General features: G+C 61.6%; 1 protein-coding gene across 6 annotated transcripts in view; it reads right to left on the reverse strand.

The window, feature by feature from the left end:
• The window catches only part of PEMT (phosphatidylethanolamine N-methyltransferase), a 28,749-nt gene extending 11,260 nt beyond the window's left edge, over positions 1 to 17,489 (reverse strand). For 4 of the 6 annotated variants that reach the window (XM_062588507.1, XM_062588506.1, XM_062588509.1 and 1 more), the window contains exons 1-3: positions 17,335 to 17,489; positions 16,339 to 16,413; positions 14,895 to 15,002 (exon numbers count right to left, since the gene is read on the reverse strand). In XM_062588507.1, the coding sequence (XP_062444491.1) occupies positions 14,895 to 15,002; positions 16,339 to 16,413; positions 17,335 to 17,406 (255 nt within the window). In that variant the 5' untranslated portion in view covers positions 17,407 to 17,489. The remainder of the gene's footprint in view (positions 1 to 14,894; positions 15,003 to 16,338; positions 16,414 to 17,334) is intronic. The other 2 variants (XM_062588510.1, XM_062588511.1) reach the window with 1 other exon arrangement.
• Between the last annotated feature and the right edge of the window lie 1,586 nt (positions 17,490 to 19,075).

Here is a 19,075-nt window from a genome sequence, read left to right on the forward strand (position 1 = left end):
CCCAGGGCCGATTCGATTAGTTATGCAACGATTGCCCTGAAATTACAAATCCACTCACGACGCAGAGCGCCGCTTCGTTGCCTTTTCCTGGCTGGTATAAATGGTTCGTACTCTAAATTGAATTTAAAACATCGTGCGTCATGCTGCTGCTAAAATGAGAGCTTCTGCCTGAGTGCCGTGCGAGTGGAAAAAGAAATATAGGGTGAGCCACCAGCTCTGGAAAGCGAAAGAAGTGACCGCGCAGGTGACTGAGTCACGGCGGGGAGGGAAAACGCAGCCGCACGCCGATTATTTATACCAATTCCCTGATTCCCCGGGAGCGCGGTGCAAAGCCTCGCGGCCGACAGGCGCCCGCGTGGAGGCCGCCAAACCCGGCGGGGCAGGATGTCCTAATTTTAGGCACTTCTGGCTAATATTAGCTCTCGTTTGACCCCTGGCTAAGCAGGCGGCTTTGCATTTTTTTAGAAAACGAGGAGACGATCTGGTTTTGACTGATTGATTTATTTATCACGCGATGGACGCAAACCGATCTCGGTGCCCGCGCTCCCGCCGCCGGCACGCTCCTCTCCTCCCCGCTCGCAAACGGAGCGAACGAGAAGTTTCACCACTTACCCAAGGGTCAAAACAGAAGAAATTCGAGCCTGTTTTCCCCAAACTCCCAGTTCTGTGCTTTCACTTTAGGAAACCTGGTGATGGCTGAAAGCAATACATGCATTTTTTTAACATCTCCCCCAATGCTCGTTCCTGAACCACGCTCCCGGCCCCCGCGCCCGGCGGGGCGTCTCGCCGCGCCGCTCCCCAGGCAATGCGGCAACGATCGACCGCCCCGAGCCGTTCCCCCGCGCGCGCGGGCGTCAGCGAGACGTCCCGGCGGCCGCCCGCGACGGGGACGGAGACGGTCGGCGTTTGCTCGTCCCCCGGGGGGGGGGGCACAAACATCCCTTCCGAAAGCAATTTCAGCGGCGCATCAACGGGAAACGCTCTTTGTGGCTTTGCGCGCGTGGCAGGCAACGTGCCCTCGTTAATATTTAGTGTCTCTTTCAGGGAAATCTTTTTTTTCCTTTTTGCCTGCCGTCCGAGGAAGCCGGCTTTCAAACGCGCCACGTGTCGCCGTGCCCAGCGCCGCTCGGAAACAGAGCCTCCGCTCGATTTTGTGCCGCTGCGTGTTTGCACCTGGCTCGCCCCGGGGGTGGGCAGCGAAACGGGACGCGCCAGCGGCTCCGCTCCGAGAGCCGTTCTGCATCGCTACGCGACCGGGCCCGTCTGCGTCCTCGCGCCGCCGCAGCCCCGGCGCGGGCCGGCGTTTGCTCAGCCAGGGGGTCTGCAGCGCCCGCGTCCCCGAGGGAAACCGCGTCCTGGACGTCCCGCGCGCCGCAGCCGGGCGCTCCAACGCACACCCGCAGGGCAGCACGGGGCGATGCTCTGCGCTACGAGCCCCAGAGCAGGGACGCGTGCCCGGATCTGGGACGCTTCTGCGCTGGGCAAACTGCTGGCAGCAAGGTCCTTGGCCAGGGTTATCCGTGGTGTGCATTAGGAGAGACGTCGAACTCCTCGTTCAGCCGCAAGCGGGCTGCGGTTGTGGCCACGATGGGGCCAACCTTGGCTCAGACCAAGCCATTAGCTCGGCTGAAGCAAGATGTTTTCCTCAGCCAGGTTATTTGCAAAGGGGGATGAGGAAGGCACGTGAACACGGGCTTGTGCTTTCTCCTTTTATCTCTGATTAGGGTCGGGAGCAGGTCTGTCGCCCAAAGGGGCTGGTGGGAATCCATCGCCACGTGCCCAGGGCTGCCCCGAGGCAGCAGGAGGGCTCTGCCGCGGGCGCTCGCCCCAGAGAGAGCAGGAAACGCGACGCCAGCCCGGGTTCACCCGCGGCGATCGGCATCGTTCCTCCGCTGGGAAAAATCCTTTTTTTTTTTTCTCTCCGATTCCCTTGGTAAAGCGGAATGACGTTCTCCTCCGTCCGTCGCTGCTCGGGCGCCAGAAAACGACCTTGCTCGAAGCTTTATCTAAAAGCCAGGGAGGAAATAGATATGCCCGGGCGCCCGAACCCTCCCCGGGAGCGGCAAAGGAGAGGCGGCGCCGAGCGGAAATAACAGCGGGCTGCAACGCAAACGCGCGTTCGCCGCGGTCCCGGCGGCGCCCGGTCTCGCTCGCCTCTGCCCGCGGGAGCCGCCGGATCCGGCCGTCCCCGCGGCCACAGCCAGCCGGGCACCCGACCCTCGGGCCGAGACCGCTCGCTGCCGCGGCGCCGGCGGAGCCCCGGGAGCTCCGAGGCGAAGGTCCGCGTGCTCCCGGGGGGGAAAGCGTTGCTCTTCTAGATTTCCTGGCTGGGGAGAGACGGGGAGGGGGAACTGTGCAGGGACGAGCCCGAGGAGCATCCTGCCATCTCCCCTACGTGGTATTTCAGACTGCAAGGCTGATACATAAATATATATTTTTTTATCCTTTTCCAAACACGCCACTGCCCAGTGTGCATGCACGAAGCCGGAGCACGGGACTGCTCCCGCCGCTCGCCGGCACGGGCTTTCCGAAGGCATGTGCCGAAACGCCCCGGGGACCGGCGTGCCGCTGGCAGCAGGAACACGATTAGCAGGAGCTCTGGGCAGCGAAGGCAGGAGAAAAAGAACAGAACAAACCGCGGTTTAATTTGTACAAGCTGGTAATTATAGTTGCTATCTGTCTGAAATCTCTATTGAGTTTATTTAAATATGTTCTCGGCGAAGGCCGCGCGGGCAGGAATTATCAAGGTGTTGCAGCAGAGGAGATAATGCCATGCAGTTTTCAACAGATCGAGGGCTGATTAGGAGGAATTAATTAGCTGCTCAAACAGTCCTTGCCTCGCTGCAGCAATTAGCCGCCGCCTCACCTCGGTCACGTTCGCCGCGCGGCGGGAGGCGCGAGCGGCCGGCCCGGGACGGCTCCCGCTGCCTCGCGCCCGGCGCCACGGCCGAAGCCTCGCTGCTGGCTCCCGAGCCCCGCTTGCGGCGCCAACGCCGAGGGCGGCCGAGCCAGCGGGGCTGATCCGCCCGGGGTTTCGCGGGTGCAGTTTTGCTCACGCATCCTCCCACCTACTGCCACAAGGTGCTACGAGCCGTCAGTTCTCAGCCGCGCTCCTGCACCCGCCGCCGGTGCCCATTCCCCCAGCGAGGCGCGGTGGCTCCGAGAGCGGCCACGCGCCACCGTCCCTCCTGCCCGCCGGCGCTCCGGCGAGCCGGCTGGAGTCTCCTGCCAACGCCGCGGCCGGCTCCGCTTTACTGAACTGCCTCCTTCCCGCACGGAGCGAGGCACCGCGGCCCTGGACTATCCGATCTAGGGACCCAGTTATTTCTCCGAAGGCTTCTCAGCTCACAGGCGCTCGATCACAGCAAGCCCTGAGACGGTAACGGAGCCCGAAAGCCTTTTAGAGAGTGACGCCAGCTCGGCGAAGCGCCGGAGCATCGGCTTCCAGTCCGTGCGATGAAAACGCTGCAGAGCCGTGGGAAGGGCCAGGCACCGCGCGCGGCCGGCGGCTCTGCCCAGCGCCCGGGACAGTCCGGCCTCGGAGCCGGGCCCCGTCCGTCCGCTGGAAATACCAGCTGCCAGCACGGAAGAAAGGCTGACACGGGTCACATCTGCAACCGTCAAAAGGAGGACACAGATCTAGCTGCAGGAAGACTTTTCCGTCGCCTTCCGCGGGCTCCGGGCGCGCGGTTGCCGTTACTCGTTCTCGCCAGCGTGCAGCAGCTGGAGCCAAGCGGCTGACGCGCAGCTGGGGAATCGTTTCGCAGAGGACAGAAACGCCGGTTCGGGGGCTCTCTTGGTGGAACAGGAGGTCCGAAAAGCCCCCAAGCCTGCGAAAAAGCTCAGAACAGAGAAACAGAGCAATGAGCAAAAAGCGCAGCGGGGGCTTCTCTCCAAAACCGCGTTGCTCCCCGGCCCGCGAAGAGCCGGGGCTGGGCAGGCGCGGGATCGCCGCTCCGCGCGTGCCTCCGCGGCGCGACGCAGCCCTCGCCGCCGGCTCTGCCCCGCTCCGAAAGGAGACGGTTAAGAGGAAGGACTTGAAGCCGAAGCTGCTTCTAGCGCCTCTTCTCCGCCGAGCGGCACGCTGCAGGCGAGAGGGGTCAAAGGGAGCCCGCCCGAGCACGTCGCCACGGGCAGGGAAGTGCATCCACTGATTCGAGAGTGGAACCGTTGCAGAAACCCCAGTCTGCCTAAACTATGCAGGAATTTTGCCTTAAAAAGAATAAAATCCTGCAGCCCTTCGCAGGGAGAGCAGTTGCACCGGCACGGCGCAGGGCACCTCGCTAGCGGCCTGGAGGCGGGCGAGCAAAGCAAGCCGGCGGGTAAACAGGCAAAGGTTTCGTAAGGACTGGGTACGCCTCACCTCGGAGCGGTCCCTCGAGATTACTTCCGCACGGCTCTTTACCTTGAATCCACTCATGATGAACAGCTAGATAATAAAATTTCATTTCTCTAATAGTGTTTATGTGATTTGTCCAAGTACCATCTCATTAGCAGGTCGCAATGAAAACATGCCCCTGCTTAAAGCACACCACGGCGGTCGGGGCCCGCCGATGTTCCATGAGCCAGATCCCCTCCTCTTCAATAAAAACAAATCCGACACGGAATATGGGCTCCTATTTGCCAGCAATTTCCAACACAAAATCTGAACGGTTTCTCCTCGTGGCAGGGAGCCTGTGACTTACGTCAGAAGAGCTGGAAGCTGAAGGTTGGTGATTTTGAGTAACCCAGAACGAGCTCCGTTAATTAATTCTCCCCGTGGGCCGCCTCCGCCTGGCTCCCCTGGACCGAGAAGCGGCTGGGTGCCGCGCCGCAGCCGCGGGAGACCAGCCTGGACGGTCGGAACAGGCCTTCTGCTGGCCGGTGGCCCTCCGGCCCGGCTCCCATCCAGCGATCGGACGGCACGGTTTCCTAACGGAGCGGGGCAAGGCACAGGCTGCGCTTGCGCGAGCGTTCGGGGGTTACTGCGGGGACACGAGCCGCTGGCTGCTGCCAGAAGAGCTCTCCCGTTGCGGGACGGCGGAGCGCTTCGTCCCGTGGCATCTCGGACGGTTTCCTCCTCCCCTCTCCGGCGTTCCGCGCTCTGCACGCCGAACCAAGGCGGAAACCCCCGTAAACGGGTATTTCCACGCGTTTCTTGAGGCTCACGGCGCTTCCCCGGTCGAAGCACATCTGCTTTCGCTCGCGCAATCCTTGCAGCGGGCACCTTCGCCGGTCGGCCGGAAGCAATCGAAAGCGTCGAGCGCTTTAGATAACCCGCCCGTGCCCGATCCTGAATTTTCCTTCTCCTCCTCCCCCCATTGCTCGCACTTGTGCAAGCACTAAAAAAGCCGAGCTGGGGCGAGGAGCCGACCCACGGCGCGCGCGGGCGCTCTCCTCCCACGGGCCGTCCGCCCGAAGACCCAGTTTCAAGCACGGCGACGTCTGAACCGGCGGCGATACATCAAGACGGGCTCTTTGCTGCACCACACCGTCAGCAAGGGCTCTATAGGTGGCTCCTTTTTTTTAAGATTTTTTTTAAGACTTCCCTTCTATTTTATCGCCTCCACTCTGTTGCGTTGTTTCCAAATCGGGCTCTGCTTTCGACAGCTGATCCACGGCGCTGAGGTCAAGTCCCTCCAAATTCACCGCAGGCTCCAGCGTCTTGGGTTGGGTTTTAAAGGCAGGGACAAAGCTTTCTATCTTTGGTACAAAGCATCCATCCGGCTTTTCAAAGCTTTCCAATTATTGCTGCGAACCTGCACTTGAAATCACTAACACAGTTGCAAGTAAGACGAGGCTGATAAAAACAGTTATTTTAGCTGGAATAAAAATGGACAATTTTTCAGCAAATGCGTCCTACGTAAAAAAAAAAAAAAAAAAAACCTCTTGCTGGAGTGAGACAGCTCTTCCCTGGTTCCAGGTGAAAGAGGACGGAGGTGACCCGAAGACTCTGACGTTTCTTGATGTCTCCGATCCATTGCAGAGACTCCTGTAACGCCACGCGGGAGACGCTGGATAACTCCGGCGGCTTTTCCCGCTCCCGCACGACCCGCGTTTGAGCGGCGGCTCCGGAACGGGCTCGGGGGCTCCCGCGGCGCCGGCTCCGCCGCCGCGTCCCCGACAGGCCGGACCGGCGAGGACCCGCTCCGCGCCCGCCCGAAAAGCGGGCCAGGATGCCGCGGCGTTTCCCGCGGGGCGATCCTTAAAGCAGACGGGGCACGTGGGAGTGGAAACGCTTCGGCTCCGCGGCCTTAGAGATTAAATCAGCTGTTGGAGCTCTTCCACCGCGCCGAAGGAACGGGCGGTGGGGAGGGGAAAGGGGCCAGGAGGAAGGCTGGGAGCCGGCAGAAGCATCTCGACACGCACGCGGTTTGTTTTCCTTAATAAGTTTCCTTGGATTCCAGCTCTGCTCAGCTCATTAGCCGCACAGCCGAATCCGATACTAATTCAGGATCACTCCTATTGCTACAAATAAATAATAAAATTGCCTCCACGCAGGGGTTATTTTCTTCCTCTCTGCCTCTAACGCAGCTCTGGTAGCGTCTCATGTATCCGTTAATGATGTCCATTAGAGCCCGAGTTTCTCAGCGAGTGGAAATTACAATCATTAGGCAGCGACTGACGAGAGAGACAGAAACGCCGTTTCCACCCGGGCTGGCAATAACCGGCCGCCAAGCTCGCGCCCCGGCGCGCCGAGCCCCGCTCTCCGTAACGCGCTACCCGGCGTTCCTCGCCGTCAGCATCCCTCGCCCTAACACCGCGGGGCAGCGCCCAGCGGCACGTCGCGACCGCACGCGACGGCCAACGCGGGCCGCGGCGCCGACGGGCTGCCGAAAGGGCAGACGGGCGGTGATTAGGAACGCTTTAAAGCCCTGCCCCAAAACCAGCAGGACAACAAGCGCAAGGACCAGCGGCAGCGCAGCGGGAGGAAACACGAGCGGTTTAATTGTAAACCACTCGGCAAATTTTGTGCTTAATCCTAAAGAAGCACAGTGACTTCGTTGGCTGTAATATCGTGATGGCCAGGACCTGCAGCGCTGGGCCAGCGCCTCTCTGTTTGCAAACAGCGCACAGAACAGCTTCTCCCAGAGCCGTAGCCGCTCTCCTGCTGCCCTTTGCTGAAATTAGGGCTTAATTCCGCGGAATAAGCCTGCCAGCGAGGACTCCTAACACACTTGTCCTCCTGGACAGCGTGTACTTGCTCTGCGCTCTCCCAAACGCTGGGACAAGGGCGGGGGAAAGGGCTGGGGGGGGGGTGAAAAAAATAAATAAGCCTTGCAGAACACAAAATGCAATAGCAACCTAATCCCCCTTCGCAGAGTGGTGCGAGTTCGCTGGAAAAGAGGCACCCGTTGCACGGGCAGAGTCCGGCTCGAGGGCCGCTGGCTTTCTTGGTGTTCGGCTCAAGTTCAAGCTATCGTGTTGCATGTTCCGTGTTAACCTACCCTCGGGAACATTTCCCACGGAGCCGAGGACACCGGCGCCTATAGCGCTGCTGTCGTCCGAGCGGCCAACAATAGCGAGGGACAACGTGATCTTTATGTAAGACGGGGAGTCGCGCGCCCTGTTCTCCCGGCCCCGGGGATGAGATGTTCAAACCCGGCGGCACAACAAGCAGGACGCCGGCGCGGGAAAGTCTTTCTGCGCTTCTTTGGGAAGGGGACGTAGCAATAACTGCATGCATTTAATTTTTTATCCAGCGCTTCAAACTTTACTGGGCTCCAAAGACCAGTCTAAGTCGTCCTGGGCATGCGGAGCTGCCAACTAGACCGATTTACAGAGCAAAATAAAACCAGCAATAAGAGTCTGAAGGGTTAAATACAATAGTCAAACCCCTTGGGGCTTGTTGGTGTTAAAAATGGGGTTTCTGGGGACGTTTATGCGAGGCCCCAGGTGCAACCATGTGCCCTTACTTATTTGTTCAGTGCAACAAACATAACCCCAAAGTCAAGCAAGCAATTAGTCATCACCCAAACGGGTGCTCCAGGGAACTCCTGCCCTCTCCGAAGCCTCGAAGTTCAGCACGAAGGGAAGTGTGTGCAAGCTCCACGCATGATGCCCAAGTCCATTTACGGTCCTTTGCTCCTCTCGTTTTTGCCGGAGGAGCGCGAAGGGGTGTTTGCTAGACCCGGAGCACCGCAGAGCCCGGAGCTGTGCCGGGGCTTTGGAGCCAGGCCGGTGGTCCCCACGTGTTGCCACCGAGGACCCTCGCGACAAGCCCGCGGCACCCACCCAGGGACCAACGCTGCCAGGTGTGGGGAGCAAAGCGACGATCCCCAAGCGCGGGTTAGGCAACGCTCCGGCTGGCACGACCGGGTGATCCCCCCCCGGAAAATGGTTGCAAGACGAAAAGTTGTGAAACGAGATTAATTCATTTCTGCTCTCCGGCCTTGGAAATCAAATGAGTAACTCTGCAGTCATTAAAACAACGTCCTGATAGAAATAAACAGGAAAGGGCTCTTAACAGGCATGCTTTGTCGCTAAAAATGTTATATAGCGTAGAAAAAAACACAGAAAGGACAAGGACACTTCACCCAGCAATGCTGGCGAGGAAGCAGCTCAACTTTGACTTCCCCAAAGGGAGTTTCTGCAGCAAAGCAGAGGCTCGAGCCAGAGGCATTGAGCGAGGAGGCCTTGTCCCGTGCTCCGGCCAACAGGGAAGGGGTCCAGGCTTGTCTGCCTGCAGACGAAGAGGATGAGGATGGTTCCTCCAGGCCACGGGAGGAGGATCGACCCACCGTCTGTTTGCAGGGAACACCTTAGGGAAGACCCTTGGATAGATATCTGCTCCTGGAAGAGGGGGGAAAGTATTTTCCTCGTGTCTGGCTTGGTGGGAAGATCTTGCAGGCTACAAATAAAGTCACCGCAGGCGAGAGCCGGGGGAGGCACGTGGCCCGGGCACGGAGCACGCTGGGGAAGGGCGCAAGCACAGCACGCGTCCGCGCCGGGCAGGAGAGCCTGGTCCTGGAGAAAGGGTAGGCGAGGAGGAAAACAGGCAGAAGGAGTACTCTAAAGGGTCATCGGAGCTGCACGGACTTTCTCCTTCCCTGCAAACGGCTTTTGTGCTTTTACGGCGGGGAGCTGGTACACTTGCAGCTCCTTCTGTGAGAGAAGCACAAACCAGGTAACGAGCAACCCTCGCGCCGAACAAAAGAGGCGACGAAGGCGTCGGGCGGCCAGGCTTTCCCCCAAAGCAGAACGCAGAGAAAACTGCTAAAACCCATCTCCATTTCACCCACTCGGGGGTATTAGCTGCTCACAGCCTGCTTTTCTTCCAACAGGTACAAAACGGATCGCACCAAAAATGAATGTGCGAAAACCCTCCGGCGAGACAAAGCAGCTGCTCACGCGCCGCGACCCGTGCGAGGAGCCCACGCTGCATCGCCCCCGGCCCGCGGGACGGAGCAGACGGAGCAAAAAAGATTTTGCAAGGAGGGAGGAAAAAAAAAAACCCAAGAAACTTCCAAACTTCCAACTGGGTAAAGTCACTGCAACGACACAGAGGCAAAGCAAGAGCTGCGGTCCTCCTACCGACCCCGAGGCCAGGAGGGTTTGATGAAGGCACCTGCGGGCGCGCGAGCCCGGGACTCGCCGCCTGTATCCCCAGCCGACGGCCTCCGCCGACACCCGCGTCACCACCGGCTTCCAAGACCGTAGCGTTTCTCCCGGGGCTGCGGCTTGGGGTTTGAAAGCTCTGCAAGGACGCCTTACAACGGGGGACACGGGGGTGCCGGCGGCGCTCCGCCTGCTTTAGGGGAGACGACGCTCCCCGCGGTGCCCGGCTGCCTGGCCAAGGCTGCCGCGAGCAGGCTCCCGCGCTATCTCGCCTCGCGCCCGAGATAGCGGGGACGCGGCATGCTCCTGCCAAGGGCCATCTGCAGCTGCGTCCGTCCCGGGGACGCAGCAGAGCACAGCAGGAGGAGAACAGGAGGGCTGCATCTGCTTTCCTGCCCGCTTGCTGTCGCCGCTCGAGCACCTGGAAATAAATGCCTCTTTGGAGCTCACCAAGGGGTGGGGGGGGAACAGAGAAAATGAGGAAAAATGTGTTCGCATCCCCGTTTTACAGTCAAGGGGAAGGGGGAGAAATGAGCATTTTTCTGTTTCAGTGGCTCCCACTTCCAATTTTAGCACTCAGGAAATGGCTCACGCTCGGAGGAGGGAAGGGCAGCTGCCCGCGGGGCCGCTCGGGAAGGGGCTGCTCCGCGGGAACCGGAGAGGGGCTGCAGGAGCTCTCAGGCTACAGGCGGTCACCCACAAGCGCCTCGGAGCAAGGTCTCCGGCAGCGACACCGCAGTAAACCCTCTGCAGTTATTCTGGGGGGATCCGTGTCCCTGCTCCCCCGGCTGGTAACGGAGCTCTCCTTCCCCAAGAAGCCCTTGGAGAGCAACGAGCCCGCTGAAGCGGAGCTCACCTGCACCCATGGGTCCTGCCTGGCCAACAAGGCGCTGAATGGCAAACCGGGCCGAGGGTGCTGGCGGGAGCCTTCGGGTCGGCACCCGGGCGCTCGCTCCCGGCGCCGGGCAGATCCCACGAATCCCCTGCGCTGCCCTCAGCCCCGCGTCTCTCCCACCTCCCGGTCTAGGTGAAGGATAACACTTCCTTTTTCTCCTCCAGTTGCGTTTTCACCTTGCCCTGCAGGATGTAATTGCAATTTTATAGATGAGCGGCTTTGAGCAGCACCTCGTCAGCTGCAGAAAGCGTTCGGCAGCAGCGTGCAGGGCAGGGGAGGCGGAGGACAGCGAGGAAAGGGCCTCTCCCTGCGTCCAGGGCTATAAATAACCCTCCGATGCATATGAAAACAAGACTCTTACCCTAAATGTATTTTTTCATCCTTTGTGCACGCGCTGACTTACCATAGCAGGGCTGCTGGCAGCCTGCAGGTTATTTCTGAACCGCAAATACGAGAAGTCCAGGACGCACAACAAATACACTGGGTTTCCAAACAAGCTTTCTGCATCGCAGAAAAGGTGTTTGCTCGCTGGGTCGGCTGGGCCATAGGGGAATACAAGGTTGGGGAGAGATTCTGGCCTCACCGAACGCCTTGCCCTAGCCGAGACCCAAATCCACGCCGCGAGCAGCCGGCGTCCCCCTTGCCCGCGCACGGGAATGGCCCGGCCGCCCCGAGGGCTGAGACCCTGCCGCGCTCGGCGCACCGGCGGCTTCCTCCCCTGCCCCCGGCCGCGGCGCTTCCTCCGGGTGCCGGGGCTGCCGGCCGGGCGGCTGCAGGAGCTGACCCAGTTTCGGTGCCTGTTATGCGGAGCGCCATGGCGCTAAATTTAGCAGCCACGCAGGTACACTGTTACACGCTCGGCCAGAAGGACATTCGACTCATGGCAATCAAAATCCCGGGGCGTTTGTTACGAGTTAGCCCAGACAACCGATGCCAAACGGCTCCCGACGGGCGTTACAGCATCGCGCGGCAGCTCTTGCTGCCCTAGTGGGAAGCGTTACAGCATCGCTCAGAATAAAATTGCCAGTAAATTCTGTTTAGAGGGGAGAAAGGGGAAAGAAAACCCAAACCCTTGTTCTTTTGCAGGTATCGTAGGAAACGAAAGCGGCTATTGCTGCCTGCTAGAGAGCCCAATTACGAATAATGTGCGTTCGCCGCCGGCACAAAGGATGAAACGCATCAGAGCCGCTGGTGACATTTTAAAACCAGAGATGTAAGAAAGGATGCAAGGCTCTGTCACAAGCCCAGATTTACCCCAGCAAATAACGCTTTCTCCAGGCAATTGCCTTACGGCGCAGCTTTTAGCCCTGCTATTAATCTAGCACCTGTTACAGGCAGCTAATCCTCGTCGCTGCGCCGGGTTCTCCACAACGGCATCTAAAAGCGCTTTCCGAAAGACAGCTGAAGGCTGTTCTCCCGCTTTCGCCAGCAGCTGCACTCTTCATTTGCACGAGAACCCACAAAACTCGCAGATTTGCAGACTTTTAAGGCCAGGAGAGACCATCGCACCACTTAGCCCGGCCCGCTCCTAGCACGGCCCTTGAGATCTCAACCGACTGCCCGGTGCCGAGCGCGGCGACCCGCGTGCAGCGGCCCCCGCCGAGGATTTTGGTGCCGCCGCGCAGCCTTCCTCAGCCCTACTCAGCCCGTCGCCCCGGCTCTGCCTGCTGCCTCCAGCCCCAGCCCTCGCCCGGCTGCCAGGCTAAAGAGCCTTTTCATACTCTGCAATTTCTTTTCCCCGGGGAGGTACTAAGGCAGCAAAATCAAGCCCCCTTCCGATCTTTCCCGCGATAAGACTAACGGAGCTGCTGAAGTCCGCAGCGCCAGCAGGTTCCTCGGGGCTCGGGCCGAGCCCCGATCGCTGCCGAGCTCCCCGGCCGCTTCCCGGCGCTCCGCGGAGGCCTGGGGCCCGCCACCTTCCCCGGGCTTTAGCAAGAAGTGGTCAGAGGTAGGTGCAATCGGGCTGCCGGCGTCTGCAACCCTCCCTCCCCGCCGCCACCCCGCCGAGAGCTTCTCATCCACTTGGCAGATTTCTCCAGCCTCCGAAGGAGGAGGCAAGGAAGGGAAATTAAAAATAAATGAACCAAGAGATACACATCCATCAGGAGGCAGGCTTTGTGAGCCGAAGCGCCCGCGCAGCCACTTCTTAATCAAAACCTCACGGCGCTTAAACGCTTGGCAGCAGCCTAGAGCAGGAGAAGCTGCAACCTCGAAGACCGAAATCACACCGGTCTGCTGGGGGTCTGTGGGGGCTATTTGCTCTCGAGTCCCGCTAAGCTGCGCTCACTCCGTCCCTCCACTCTAAACGCGCAGTTCCTGCAGGAGGCCGGGGCGTCTGCGGGGTTCACCGGAGGTGCAGCTCCCGTCGGGCAGTCGCAGACGCGACGTTTCTAAATCGGTCCGTGACGCCAGTCGTAAATTTTTAAGAGTTTCCAATCAAGGGAAGGATTGATGAGTTACGTCCTCCCCGCTCGAAAGCCACTTGCGTGCTGATGGACGTCAGACTACCTGCCTCGCCGTTACGCCACTCGCTCTTCTATTGCTGCGACAGCGTTAGAAACCTCCAAAAACTCTAGCCCAGAAACTCCCCGGGCGGCAGCGCGCTCTCTAAACGTGCCAGCACATTGGTTTTCCTGGGTTTAAAACATCTGTCTCCTATCAGTTCCTTAATATCTTCTATAGTTACCAACGGGCAGGAAATTTCTCCCACCGTCCTGCCTGCTCCGGTCCCACCTGAGCCCGGCACCGCGCGGGGCGGGGGGAAGGAGACTCCCCGAGCCGGGCTCGGGGGGGACACACGGGGTGTCCCGGGGAGGGACGCGCTCGCGGCACCCCCGCGGCGCTCGCCTGCGGGGAGGGAAGCGGGGACACGTTAAGTCGTCGAGCTGAAGCAACGTGTCGCCCCCGCCGTTGCCCCCCCTGCTCCCCGAGTCGGGGGTCTCGGGCGCAGGAGGCGTTTTCACCAGTGCCCCGCGCTCGGCGTTAAGCGCAGAGAGGTGCTCCTGGCTCCGCACAGAAATCCAGAGCCTCCGCACCGAGGCGCTTGCAAGCCCGGGCAAGGCAGCTCGCACGCAGAGACGAGCACAGCTGCTGGGAGGGAAATCAAAGAGCGCAAGACACAGGGAGGCTGCGCAGGGATTTACAGAAAGAGGGAAAAGCTGGTGGCACGGGGCAGGCAGGGCACACTGGTCACACGGAAGGAAGGACCGGAGGAGGGAAAGGAAGCAGGTTAGGGAATTTCTAGGGATGGCCAGGGCCATTCCTGCTAAAATGCACCGGAGAGCACGGCTCGCCCGGGGCTGCCGGTCCCTCGGCACGGGCGCGGGAGCTTTCAACCCGTGCCCGGTGCAAGCCGCAGGCCAGGAGTGACGGAGCCGGAGCTGCACGGGGGGCACGCAGCCCCCTTGCAGCTGGGGAAATGTCTAGCTGCACGCTGACCCCCGCAGAGCTTTGGACCGCTCAGGCTGCTCGCCGCACGGCCGTGCGGCCCGCACAGCCCGGCACGTCTTGCTCGCAGTGCCACCTGCCGCCGACGGCAAAGCTCTTCAGAGGCCGCCAGGGCACAGGAACAACCTAGAGCAATGAACTTCCTGCTGTTACATCAGCTTTCCCTGTCCTTTAACCACAGCCAAATGCTTAATCCAAAAAGCCACGCTATTCCCCAAGCTGCGGGCATCCCACGAGTCACAGGCGTAGCAGCAGACGCCAATAAAGTACTTTTTTCTTCCCCTTTTATGCAGTTTCTCACTGAAGCCAGTCTCTTCCCCCTGAGACCACATCCTGAATCTTCTTGTTCATTGATTCTTTTAGCTAAATGATGACTCCGCAGTTGAAATAACGCGGCATATTCTAGCTCGCATTTCAGACACCGTGAGATGTTTTAATAATGCATTGCATGAAAAATTAGGGAGGCTGCAACAAAGCACTCCGACGGAGGTTTCCGAAGTGACTCACGGCTCAGAAAGCCTCGCTTTTCCAAAGCCCAACGCGAGACAATCTCAAGAGCCCCCGCGCTCGGAGCGCGCCGAGAAAAAGGGGCCTTTTGAAGGAGACTCCCACTGGGTGAAAGCACCGGGGGTGGGAGAGGGGAACTCTGCTGAGATGACATCCCGTTTCCACGCGCGCTGCCAGGAGAGCGTTGCGCCCCCGGACCGCAGCAGCGCTCCCGAGGGAGGCGTCACCCTGCCCCTTTGCCGGCCCGGGCTCCCCGCCTCGCGCATCGGCTCTGCAGCGCTCGCTGCTCCTGCAAGGAGGGACGAGCCCGCGCATCGGGGCAGCAGAGCGGTCCCCGTTCCCGGCTCCCAGCGCGCCCCCAGCGAGGCCGGGGAGCTCCCGCGGGGCGCGAGACGCCGTCAGGAGCGTTTCGCCGAGGCGGGAGGCTGTTTGCAACCGGACGGGCCCGGGGCAGCTGGCAAAGGGGGGAGGAAAGCAGCGGGGCGGCCGGGGCGCCGGCTGCTCTTACCACGTTCCAGAAGAGCGGGTTGAAGGCGATGCTGAGGACGGCCGCAGTGAAGCCCGCGTCCGTCACGTCCACGTAGCCCAACAGCCGCGCCATGGCTCTCACGTCCACCTGGGGGGGGGGAAGAGGGGGTCACCGGGGCTGCGGGTGATGCCGGAGGCACCGGCTCGTGAACCCGAACGCTTCCGAAGTCAAACGCGCCGGCAGCGCTGCAAGGCTGCACCAGCGCTGGAGCGGCCCCCAGAAGGCGGCCTGCAAAGCTCCCCGCTCTGCCGAGGATGCAAAGCCCAAAAAGGGGACGGGGGCTCCTCCGAGCCGGCATCCCCCCACCTGCCTCTCGCATCCCACCGGCAGCAAACCCCAGAAGCGCTGGAGAACCTGGGCGGCCGGTGGGGATTTTGGCCGTGGCCCGCGCGCGGTTACAAGGGTGGGCAGAGCAGCGGCTCTGCTGCGAGGACACGCACCGCGGTGCTGCACGAGCCCGGCACGCTTCCCCGGCCCAGAAAACCCCCGTTTCGCAGGGTCTCGGCGTCCCCGGGGGCAGAGCACTGCCTCCGGGATGCTCGTCTTCACAGAAGTGGCAAGCAATGAGCCTCCAACTCTCCCTCCCTAAAGTAAGAGCAACACAAACCCACCCCATGGCAGGGGGGAACGTGTCTGCACTGTAAAAAGCTGCAAAAGACTTTTCTATCTCACTTAACAAAAGGGGAAAAAAACTTAAAATTTGTTTCCCCTTTTTTTGCTTTGAAGAAAGAGGCATTTTTCCCAGGACAGCTCCCTGAAATTGTCAGCATTTTTTCCATGCAATAACCCACGCTGCTTCTCTCTCCCTGCCCCCTTTCCCTGCAGCGGTATTTGGATGAAAAACAGCCAACGCTTGTTTTTTCTTTTTTTTTTTTTTTTTTGTCAGAAACTTTGAAAACAAAAGACAAAATAGCCCAGCCAAAGCCCTTCCCCCACTTGAATCAAAACCAAGACAACATCGAGACGAGGAAGGTTTCTGCTTCCCAAGCACAGCTGTGTTTGCAAGGCCTTTGGGTGCCAGGGGACGGGGAGGGCCGCCCGGAGCAGCAGCGCGGCCCCTTCTCGCAAAGGCACCGGCTTCGCCTCGCCTGTCCGGGAGCAAAATTCCCACCGGGCTCGGCCCCCGCGCTGTGGCGAAGCGCTTGCAGCAGCTCTGGGGCAAAACGCCGGCAAACGGGGAAGGGAGGGGGAATCCTCCCTTCAGCGCCTGGTGTCCTTCCTCGAGCCGTGCCCCGGGCACCCACAAAGCTGTTCGCGCCGGGGCCGAACTGTCCGGTCTCGCTTCAATTGCAGCGCGCGGGGGACCAGGACGGCTTCTCTCCTCTCGGCGCGTACGGCGCTGAGCACACCGCCAGCACGGGCTGAACAAAAGCTTCTTGACCTACTAACTCCCGGCTGGCAACATCATTAACATTGCACTCACCTTCTTTTTTTTCCTCCTGAACGGCCAAATTTGCTGCTGCCAGCGGGAAGCAGATTGGCCTGTGCCTAGGACGTGCTTTTAGGGATAAAAAGGGAGCCCATTAGGATGAGCTGTCTCTGCAAGGAGCTGAGACGACTGCGTAACGAGCACAGAACATCCAACTTTGCCCCCTCCTCCCCGGCGGGCAATACATAACTGCACCCGGGAGCCGGCAGAGGAGCCGCGGGCTCGGTCGCGGGCACCCCAGGCAGGCAAGGGGTGCCCAGAGCTGGGCCGGCGAGCCAGCCAGCCCCGGGCTGGGGGCGAGCGTCCGGGGCAGCTCCCGAAAGGCTCGAGAGGCGCTGAACTCCTGGGGACTTTTCCCACGCATCCGCGCCGGGGGCCAGCGCCGTCGCCCGCAGGCGCGAGCTCCCCTCCGCCTTTCCTCGACGGTCACCCCGAGGGGCGGCCCGGACCCCCGCATCTCAGACAACGGGCGCTAAACCTGCCCGGTTCCGGAGCGGAGCAGCGGTAACTCCGCTGCCGTTCACGGCCCGGCCCGACGCAGCCGCGCGAACGCCGGAACCGGCGTTTGCAACGGTCACGGGAACGAAGCGCGCAGCACGGGGCCGGCCGCGCCGCCGCCCCCGCGTTGGGCGATCCCTGCTCCGGGTCGTGTCGCCCTCCCCTCCCCGGCGCGGCCCGGCGCGGCCCGGCCCGGCCCGGCGCGGCCCGGCGTGCGCAGCCCTCGTCCCCCGCGCCGCAGCCGCACGTGCGTTGGCGGCGGGGCCGGAGCCGAGCTGCGCCCCGGCCCCCGCCGCGGCACGCAAGGGCCGCGCCGGGCCGGAGCCGGGCCGGAGCCGTGGTGTGCGGGGGGAGCAGAGCGGGGCCCCCCGGGCACACCCGTCCAGGCGGCGGCGCGGCGGGACGCGGCTCCGTGCGCGCCCTCGGCGCGGCCCCGACGCGCCGGCGAGGGGCGCCCGCCGCCCATCTTCCCCCGCCCCGCTCCCCCGATACCTTGCTGTAATCCAGATTGCTCAGGCCGCCGCAGCAGTCCCCGGCGAAGGGCAAAGCATCTCCCGGCGGCATGCGGGGCTCGGCCGCCCCGCGGCCCCGGCCGCCCCCGGCGATGGCGGCGGGGCAGCCCGGGGACCCCCTCGGGGCGCCCCGCAGCGCCGCGCCCCCCTCCCCCCCCGGCAGCCCCCGCCGCGCTTCCTGCTCGCCTCTTACCCCCGCGGCGGCAGTCATGGGAAATGTAGTTTCCGCGGCTTCCCCCCCCCCCCCCCCGCCCCGCCTCGACGGCGGACTACAAGGCCCAGCGGCCGCGGCGGGGGCGCGGGGCGATGCGGCCCCCCAGCCCCCCGGGGGGCGCCCACTGACCTCCGCGGGCCCCTGGCAGCTCCGGGCGGGCGGCGAGCGCCTGGCGCCGCCGGCGCTGCCGCTGCCGCGGACTTTGCCCCGCGCCCGATGTGTTGGCCCGGGTGAAGCAACCGGCCCGGAGACGGGGGCGGGGGGGGGGATGCGGGGGGGTCGGACTCATCCTAGAGACCCCTCATTCCCCGGGCCTTGGCTCGAGTCAGCCCCAGTTTGCCCGGTTTTGTGCCACTTTGCAGCACTGGAATTGAAAATGAAAGAGGGAGGAGAGTGTGCAAGGCAGAGAGATACCCAGGGCTGCTGAGATTAAATATCGTGTGCCCGATACTGCTTATTTCCTGAGTAAAATTTAAAACCATCAAGTCTGAGTATATATTAAGGAGAATTCATTGTGCCCTTTTCTCTACAGCAGCTGTAGGGTTTTTTTTTCCTTTATTATTATTCATTTTCGAGGGTCCTTTCTCAGGATGTTTCCAGTTGATGCAGCCCCAGATCGTGCCGGTGCATGGGACACCAGGTAGCGCGGACCCCGTGGGCCTCTGAGGTTTGCTAGCTATCCACTCAATTTTTGCAGGCCTTCAGCTGAGGGGCAATTAAAAGGTGTTTGATGTGAGGGAAGCATCATGCATGAGCTGCAGCAGTCCGGGAGCAGCAGGAGCCAGGCAACGGGAATGCAATGACCCTCCCGGACACGCAAGGCTGCCAGGGGTGGGGCTGACAAACACTCAGATTTGGGCTTGCAGGCCGGGCTCTGTGTGGTTCACAACCGGGTCCGGGTTGTGGCGAGGAGGAGGCACCACATTGGTGCCCGAGGACCTGCTCGTCCTGCCCTGCCACAGCCTTGGTCCATCTCGGACCCGCAGGATCAGCCCCCGCTTCGGGAGCTCGCACGAGGCCGGACCTGATGGCGGCCGGGTCCCACGAATGCCTCCGCGGCGCGAATCGCGCCCGGGGCCTGCCGCGGGTGAGGTGCACGTGCCGGCGCCATGGGTAGGAGCCGCGGTCGCCCGGATGGATTATCTCCAGCTGGTTCCGGCCTTTTATCTCTCGCTCTGGATAATTTTGCTGTGCCAAGTATGCAATTATCGCCTCCGTAATCTCCCGAGCCGGTGCGCGGGAGCAGATGGAAGATGTTGTTTAGTTTGCAAGTCCCACCACCTGGGTCCTTGTGGCAGCGGAGAGGGTGACGGGAACCGAGCTGGGAAAGCAAAATCCCCCCGTGCAGGGAACGTTCCCCCCCCGGCAGGCAAGGGGGCTGTTTGCAATGGCAGGGCCCCGCCACGCACCTCCCTTCATGCCGCCTCTCGGAAACGTCCCGGCAGCTGCGAAGGGGCAGAGCGGGCTTTTGGCAGGGTTGCGTTTCTCTTTGTCTCCCCCTCTGTCC

This window comes from Rhea pennata, chromosome 15 (genome assembly GCF_028389875.1).
Source record: "Rhea pennata isolate bPtePen1 chromosome 15, bPtePen1.pri, whole genome shotgun sequence".
In the NCBI taxonomy this organism is placed as follows: Eukaryota; Metazoa; Chordata; class Aves; order Rheiformes; family Rheidae; genus Rhea; species Rhea pennata.